Below are 8,819 nucleotides of genomic sequence, written 5' to 3'. Positions count from 1 at the left end.
TAAGTTTTGAAATTTTTTGGCATGTATGTACGTTTGAAATTTTTTGGAGTTCGTTGAAATTTACGTGATAACAAAAATTTTTTGATAACGCTTAAATCAAATTCAGCCTATTGAAAAAATTTTGACTGAAACTAAAATCTAAAAATTTTATTTATAACCTTTTTACTGCCAATTTAGAAAATTATCGTACATAACCGTAAGCTTAAAGGCCGACTACATAGTTATTCGGTTTACTCTGTATTTCACTGGAAGTTGGCTGCTTGCATAGCACATGTGTCTTGCAGCGAGCCAGCTTCCAGTGAAAGGCAGAGTAAACCGAATAACTATGTAGTCGGCCTTTAAGCTGCATTATCGAAATCAGCGTATTATGTAGTAGGCAGTTGAAATAATCGTACGACTCAAAAATTAGCTCGAAATTATTGACGTGTACGATAATTATTATAGGTCTAGATATTTTATCTCGACAACTGAAATTAAGGAACATAATTATACATTTGGCTTTATTTTGCAAAACGGAAAAAAAAAACTAGGAATATTATCCAGAATTTAAGCGATCTCCAAACGGAGAAGAAATAAAAATAAACTAGGAATATTATCCAGAATTTGAGCGATTTACAAAATTGTTTGATTGATCAACGCGAACAAAAAGTTCAATTTCGTCTTAGAAAAATTAGCCTAATATAGAGGGGTCAAAATTCGTCTTTTTACCAGATTTGACTTGAATTAGTAAGCGCTCGTGATTGTGATCAACGGACCACATTTCTGGCAAAAATCGGGGTTTCATGGTGTCTAAAAAGTGTTGTCTCCATCTACTTTCAAAGGGCATCAGGCCACCATCGGTCGATTTCACTTCGACCACCTTTTTGCCATGCGGAAGATACGCATTATTCCTCAAACTGAAACGAGTCATTCGGTTTCTCATGAATATCAAGAGGTGCATCAGAAGATAATGAAACTGAGGAAGCTTTAAGGCTGGTTTTCTCTAGGGCCAAAACGCCACAACCATTGAGTTGGGAATAAATAGAGGTACAACTAAATCTGGCTGGCGCGGGACCAATTTCTTTCAATAAGGAAACTTTATCAACTTTATCGTTCTACCGTGGCGGCATCTGTCTCTGGTGGTGGCCACAATATGGCAATTGAATTTTAGCGCGAATCTGACGCGAAATTAAAATGTATGATTTCTCGTAACAAACAAACCTTTGAAGTTGTTTAAAAATAATTTTATTCTGCCAACACGATCCTTTTTAACACAAGTTACGGTGAGTTAGCTAATAATAATTTATTTTTAGCCATATAACTTTACAAAATATAGATGGCGCTACCCCCTAATTATAAAGCTGAATTTCGTACAGTCTTCTCAGAACAGGTCCCGCGTAACCATGCTAACCGAAATCGTAATTGTAATTCTAGCAGTATTATTCCCAATTCAATGGCCACAACGGTGACAGTCGACGCAAAAATATTGCATTAAGCCTAACGGGAATTTTTCGCGTCGACGTTCACTGTCGTGGCGTTTTTGCCCTAGTGAAAACCAGCCTTTACTTACATCGCCTCGGCGTCTGACGCTTGCTGAATTAGCGTCTCGGATAAAGGTTCATTCGATCCAACGTGGTAATAGTCTCTAATTACTTGTTCGATCTCTCGCATTCGGACCTCGGGAAGTTTGTGTTTTGACTTCAGTAGCGCCCTTTCAATTGGAAATTTAATTCATTAGCGTGAACAAAAGATTATTCCTAAATACAATAATCTCAAGCGAAGTTCTCACGGATAAAGCTTGGATTAATATAAGTAGTTCCTACCTGGATATATCACTTGAAAAAAACCTAACAAGCAAATAATTTTTGCGACAGCAGCGCCGCTTCGGCGAAGTTAACGGAGAATTTCCGAAACTGCCGTAACACGTAGCCTTCTACAAGGCAGAACCCGTAACAAACACTTACGAAATGCACGCGGAACGCTAGAGTGATATTTCCAGGTAGGAACTACTATTATTAATCCAAGGATAAAGCACGATACACGAAAAAGAGAAGTGATTAATTGGATAATACTACAGCAATGTTAAAAAAAATGTAATCGAAGGGTCCGACATTCGCGCAAATCCCGTACACTCCAAAGAAAAAGGATTTTAGAAAATTTGATATCAACTTGAAAATCCAGAAATCTGGACGAAAATCAGTTGACAAATCTCAAAATCAGCCTAAAACAAGATGACCTGGACATTTAAGTACACACAATCCCCCCCCGATGTATTTCTATATTTCAGATATTAAATATAAACAACTTTAACGTAACAAAGCCAAGAGGAATTTTATCGAAAAAGGATTTTTTCGAGTTACCTGGTTTTGGAAATGAGATAGCGACACGCGAACGAATTATTTGGAGTTAGATGACGCCCGAGTCAATTGGTACGAAATTGAAAAATCACAATAGCTCGTACGCGGGTCAATTGGGTCCCGCGAATTAGCCAGAAATGCAACCGAAAAGGCAGTTAAAAATAATCAGTACTAACTAAAAATATAATTTACAACAAATTCGGATTTAATTTAAAAAAGTTATGTACATTTTAAGTCGAAAATCGGCAACAATTACTAAAATGGGCAAATGCCCCACTTCCAGGGCCCCGATCTCACCAATGTTAGCAATGCCGGCGAGGACATTCTATTTGCAACTGATTGACGTATAATGTGTGTCTTTGTCAGGGCCGCCGAGAGCGGGCCCGGGTCCTGGCAAAACAATACTTTCGGGCCCCAAGAGCTACCTTATTTTTCTAATTAACAATGTTTCGCGGGAGAAGTATAGTAGAAGGGCTCGAACGCGGGGCCCCAAAGCTTGTACGGGCTTCCCCCCTCTTGTCGGGCCTGGTCTTTGTACACCGGCGTCGGACACCATACGTCCTTTAGGATTGTGTATAAAATAGGAAATCAACACGAAAATAGTGCTTATAAATTTATATCAAAATGAGTTTGATTTTTGAAATTAATTTGAGATTCAAAATCCCGTGCGCCAAATTTGCAAATGTCGGACCGCTCCAATATAGTTTATTAAAGTTGTAAGTCGGAAACTTTCACTATCGGAAAATTACCAAAGCCTTTTTCCGGAAAATGATCGGTATTTTTCAGAAAAAAAAGGTTTTCATTCCATGATTAGCCTAATATTGTTCTCAAATTTAAATTTCTCGGCATTTTCACCTCATTTTATCGAGTCCAAAAGTAGAACTTAACCTTAATTTTTTTACTTTTCCGATTTGCGGTTTTCCGGAAAATTAACAACTATAGTTTATGCTTATTATTAATCATCGTGTACCCTCCTTTAGCCCCAAATACTAGTGGACCATCCAGTCTAATCCTAATAGGGAACTAACAATCCGTAGCTTTGGCTGTGGCCGCCATTTTGGGTAGAATTTTCTTTGAATACGAAAAAGCATGGGAGACGTCGTGTGACGTAGGAATGTTAGCTTCCTAATGTTTAAAGACGCTTTAAGCTTCATTTACATAAACGAAACGCTTCATATTTCAGCTACTGAGGACAGGCTAGTAATTTAAAGGGCTATCTAAAAGTTTAAATTTCGGAAATAGGGCTTGAAAAATGCCCTGTTATCGTTCATTGGAATTGCTGTCACGAGGTAAGGAGAGGACGTAATTGATCTCAGTACGATCGAGAGACAAATGGAACACGTTTCCAAGATTCGAGCGCTTTTTCAGGAGCTGAAAAGGAACACACGAAAGAAGTTGCCCCAGAGCGACCTCGATCCGTTGCTCTGTCGAAATCGGCAGATCGGTTGCTAGCGATCTTAAGAGCATTTGAGATCAATAAATGGAAGGGTGGGGTGCATTTGACCGACTGCTCATATGTCCGAATGCCCATTTGGCCGACTACTCTTTTAGCCGAAATTCTGGTCGGCCAAATGAGCAGCCCATTTGACCGACTGCTCGTTTGACCGACTGCTCGTTTGACCGACTGGTCGTTTAACCAACTGGTCGTTTAACCGACTGCTCGTTTAACCGACTGGTCGTTTGAACGACTGGTCGTTTCACCGACTCTTATACTAGTGTCTTTAGTGTTAGGTTGAATTAATAATAATAATAATAATCAGCTAGGCTAATACCCAAGGCACCACCCTAGGCCTAAGTCGTCAAGCGACTTTTGAAGCCATTAATTCAGGTGGCCGGGTTACAATGCGTAGGAGGGTGGTGGCAAGCTCTGCATGCCACGCGTTCGAGCCAACAGCTCCCTACACTAACTATTACCGTTAACCTCAACAAGTTTTTATGGAAGGGGAAACCGAAGATCTCGGGGGAAAACCCCTTAAACCAGTGGGGAGAGAACTTGCAAACTCAACGCAGAAGGAGTAGTTCCGAGTTTTCACCCAGTGCCACAAGCTGAGATCGAACCCGGCTCCTCTTGCTGCAAGCAATGTATTCTAAGTATTGGCGCCCCCCCCCCCAGCCCCGTTCTTTATAACCAAGCTGGGCCTTCTAAAACGCGACCTAGAGGACAGTACCTAGCCAAACGCACCTAGTATCGTCCAAACGAGCAGTCGGCCAAACGCACCTAGTATCGTCCAAACGAGCAGTCGGCCAAACGCACCTAGTATCGTCCAAACGAGCAGTCGGCCAAACGCACCTAGTATCGTCCAAACGAGCAGTCGGCCAAACGCACCTAGTATCGTCCAAACGAGCAGACGGCCAAACGCACCTAGTATCGTCCAAACGAGCAGTCGGCCAAACGAGCAGTCGGACAAACGAGCAGTCGGACAAACGAGCAGTCGGACAAACGAGCAGTCGGACAAACGAGCAGTCGGACAAACGAGCAGTCGGACAAACGAGCAGTCGGACAAACGAGCAGTCGGACAAACGAGCAGTCGGACAAACGAGCAGTCGGCCAAACGAGCAGTCGGCGTAACGTGTATTTTGTGGTTGGTCAAACGAAACTCTCCCATACCTTTTGGTGAGCCATTATATAGCTTACGGGACGCGTGGGGTAAGCACTAAGCACGTGAAATAATCACGAACCTACGGTAGCCGAATTAGGTTAACGGCGCCATCTGCCTTGTTTTTACGAAAATATCGGGGAAAATCGGTAATTTAGACGCGAACTGATTAATGGGGAATCGCGAAATCGGTAACCGATAGCGATATCATATCGGTTTCGGCCCAACACTAATTTTAACCTTAAATATCTGAGACCACAGATGGAAATTTAAAATCTGGGTAATTTCATTTTGCATTCATAATGGCAGGAATCGTGTTTTATTTGCAGAAATGGCTAATCAATGTACCATCGTGGTCCACGGGTTACATCCATGATCCGCCAAAGGGGTTTATCCTGTTGATGGTACATGTAAATTGGGGATAATATCTTTCTACAAATTACATTTTTCTGGATTTCTCGATTCACGGATTAGATTTTTCGTGGATTCCCTTTGAAGGTTAAAATAAATTTAAAATTCACTGATAAAATATTTATAGCGTAATAATCGTTCTGACGAATAGAATATCAAATATTGGTTTTCTAGCAAAAATCAAATTGGATATTTAAAACATCGAATATTTCAGAATGAAAAAAACAGGATAAGTTAACTGAACAAATTACAAATAGTATTTCGAATACCACATAATTTAAGGTATTTAGTCCTGTTAATCAAGAAAAGCCCAAGCAGTTATTCAACCATATTTGAAATACCAAATATTTTCCACCTCCCCTTTCAAATATTCCACAATTTGATAAAAAAAACGAATATTCGCGATCATTTTCAAGGTCTATTCGATTTCGTATTGGATCGAATTATTGGGTGTAACCAAATATTTTGCACACCACTATTTATTATTTACCTTCCTTTTAATTGTGGCAGCGATACATTTTCCCAAGCCCATTTCGTCACACTGTTGTAGGAAGGTGGATTTTAATACATTTTTTACTTAAAACAGAACTGCAACAGATTTCACTTCGGACGCTACATTAAGAAAAAGGCTTGTCATGTTGTAAAACAGTTTCAATGCTTTTAAAGAGGCATCCTAACATCACAGTGACACATTCTTATACTTGCACTCTGTTTAATGTCATCACGATCTAAAATACTACATTTTTACCCCCTTAAATTAATTTCCCCAAGGCATAATATTGGTTTTACAACACTACTCATCACTTTTACTCCATGGTTTAATCATGTATTCTATTTTTATTCGGAGATCCATTCTACCACATCTAATACGATAAAAAGTGGTTCCTCGACAACACAACAACCTAAATGCAGGAAAAAGAAGGAGTGACTTCCCACTGCCTTTAATCTATAGTGTTTTTTCAATAATTGAGCTACTCAATTACGAATATACCAAAATATAAACGACAAATAGTAGAATCTAAATGTAAAATTTACCTTCCAGCTGATCTAACTTTCTTCAAATCAGGATCTTCTCGGCATTTGACGTCGTCTTGACATCCAATGGGTGCATCACATTCTTCCGCTAACTGATGACGAAGTACGGAGTCGTTAGAGTTACTTTTGATATGACAAGATACGCAAAGCAATAAAATATCGTGACAAAGGTGATTCTTCATTAATGAAGGAAAATACCTATAAAGAAATATTTTGAAAAATACAAATTTACTATGGAACATGAGAATGTCTTACTTTCTATATTCACGAGGAACTACAGTTTTCCTAACAACATTTTCAGAGTCACCGCACACAACGCAACGGTTTTCCTTCTCCTTTATGTAATATTTATTATCTAGAATTGGTCTACCAGATGGCTCAAATTTTAAACGAACTACAAATGGGTCTTCGGAAATCATAACTGAAATGAACAGAATTTTATCTCTTTATTTTACCTAGGATAAATTCTACAAAGTTTCGATTTTGTATAAAGAAAAATTATTCTTACATCCAAGACCTCTATCCAAATACCATTGAGCCTTTCTGACATCGCAAGTGCAAAGAGGTTCTCCATCAGGAGCTTGAAGTTGCGAATTATGGTATAGAGGTTTGCTTCTTGTAGAATAAGCTCTAGTACCATTTACACCCCCAGGTTGTCCAATTTTTTTCGATGGGCTCTTGCTTTTTCTCTTTTCTGAATAAGCAAGGTCAATTTTATCACCACATAATTTAATAACGGCATCCAAACATTCTTCATCCGTTGGCAGTTTCAATCTGTACCAACTAAGCTGAGAATAAGTCACTAAATATTTAAAAACTAGAGCTGAGCCAACTGAATCTTCAGCAGCGTATTTTATCTATTGGAGAAGAGATTATTATAAATTAAATGTACATTTGACAAGGGAGAAGATTCTACACATGGGTAACGCCATTAGAGGTTCATTTTTAAATAACTGAAGTTTTACTAGATAGCGCTATTAGTCTGAAACAGCAATTAAAAATTTTATAAAAACTGTGGAAAAATAATTTTTCTTGTTTCTGAATTCTGCCAAAGTTGAACTTTTGTTTATAGTTCTTACATAAAACAATGCTTAAAATAGTGTTACAAGTTGATTTTCTTTTTTGCAATAAATCCCTTCCTGACCCAAAAAGTTTTAATTGCCATTATGTAGTATAAGATCGAACCTCTATAGGCTATAGCTAGCTATAACAGTCTATATACCTGCCTTAGGGATAGTTCATCATTTTCCCAGTTGCTACATCGAATATTGAAGGATTTATCCATTTCATAATCCAAAGCTACTTTTACTAAATGCCGAAGACCTTTTGCTTCTCTACACAAAAAAATTATTATTATAAAGAAAATACCTTGTTTTCTAAGAGAGTTTCAATATTTTTTTGATTTAATAAAGACTTATTAATTGTCTAGGCATGCATTGGACAATATTGAAAATCACTTATTCTAAATTGAGGGCAAGTTAATTACAAATTAGAAAATCTTGGAATTTTATTGACAATATATCGTAAATCCAAACATCCTTTCACAATGAATCCATAGTCTTGTAGAAGTTTCTTTGAATCATCATGAATGGCTACTCCCACTTTTAATATACTGAACTCATAGAAAATGTGCAATTTAGAAATGCAAAGCATTTTAATGAAATGCAAAAATAAATCACCTCTCGTCTTTTAATAAAAATTTCAGTTCAACTGGAATATTTTCTTTTAAGATGTTTAGTCGAAAAAGTAGGCACATATCTTGGGCAACTGCCAATTGCAATAATGCAATCGGGCGTCTAGTAGAATTTTGGTTGATTTGGGCAACCCATTCGCAATCCATTCCAATAACCCTTCTCATATGACAAAGTTTCAAAAATTCATTTGATACCGCGTCCCAATCCTCATTTTGCGAAATGACATAAGTTTTGGGAAGTGTTAAACTAAGTTTAGCAGCTTGCACCAGTTTCCGACGGAAATGAGCTATAAGAACACACATTATAAACCATAGGATTACTATGGTAGTTTGGGGTTATATTTTAATGTAATTAAAATGGTTTAGTTAGAAAACGCATAGGGGAACGTCTAGTATAGACGTAGATTTACTGTGCACAGACTGTTTTCCATACACGTTCCCCCTACACATGTTCTAGCGTGTTTCTCTATTAACAAAACGCTCACCATAGCAGACACCTGCCAAAATACCTGTTGCTGCCGTACAACCTAAAACCACAATTTTTCTCGTATTAAACGGCATTTAATATAAATTATAACCTTTAGTTAAATATAACACGGCCGGCGAACCTTATCCTTATCATGTTTAATATGAAAAGTAAAGTCTAAACATTCACTGATAGGAAAACCATAGAGATAGAAAACACAGCCCACTAGCGCCATCTACCAAACTTTCAAAGAAATCGTCGGATGATTCGATTACGTCAAA

At 38.0% G+C, this 8,819-nt stretch overlaps 1 protein-coding gene across 2 annotated transcripts; it reads right to left on the bottom strand.

Annotated features, from left to right (window-relative positions):
• Window positions 1-543: 543 nt before the first annotated feature.
• On the bottom strand, window positions 544-8,686 carry Exd2 (Exonuclease 3'-5' domain-containing 2). 2 transcript variants are annotated; one of them, XM_090153393.1, is made up of 9 exons: window positions 8,558-8,686; window positions 8,059-8,359; window positions 7,866-7,991; window positions 7,602-7,713; window positions 6,888-7,236; window positions 6,635-6,800; window positions 6,380-6,577; window positions 1,550-1,690; window positions 544-896 (listed from the first exon to the last, which is right to left on the bottom strand). In XM_090153393.1, the coding sequence occupies exons 1-9, from the start codon at window positions 8,631-8,633 to the stop codon at window positions 671-673; spliced, it is 1,695 nt and encodes a 564-aa protein (XP_090009519.1). In that variant the 5' UTR covers window positions 8,634-8,686; the 3' UTR covers window positions 544-670. The 2 variants fall into 2 exon arrangements, with proteins under 2 accessions (XP_090009519.1, XP_090009520.1); XM_090153394.1 differs by lacking the exons at window positions 544-896; window positions 1,550-1,690 and adding an exon at window positions 6,101-6,246.
• Window positions 8,687-8,819: the final 133 nt, after the last annotated feature.

Source organism: Leiobunum rupestre, chromosome 7 (assembly GCF_980474605.1).
Source record: "Leiobunum rupestre chromosome 7, qqLeiRupe1.1.hap1, whole genome shotgun sequence".
In the NCBI taxonomy this organism is placed as follows: Eukaryota; Metazoa; Arthropoda; class Arachnida; order Opiliones; family Sclerosomatidae; genus Leiobunum; species Leiobunum rupestre.
This window is presented reverse-complemented; position numbering and strand designations above follow the sequence as displayed.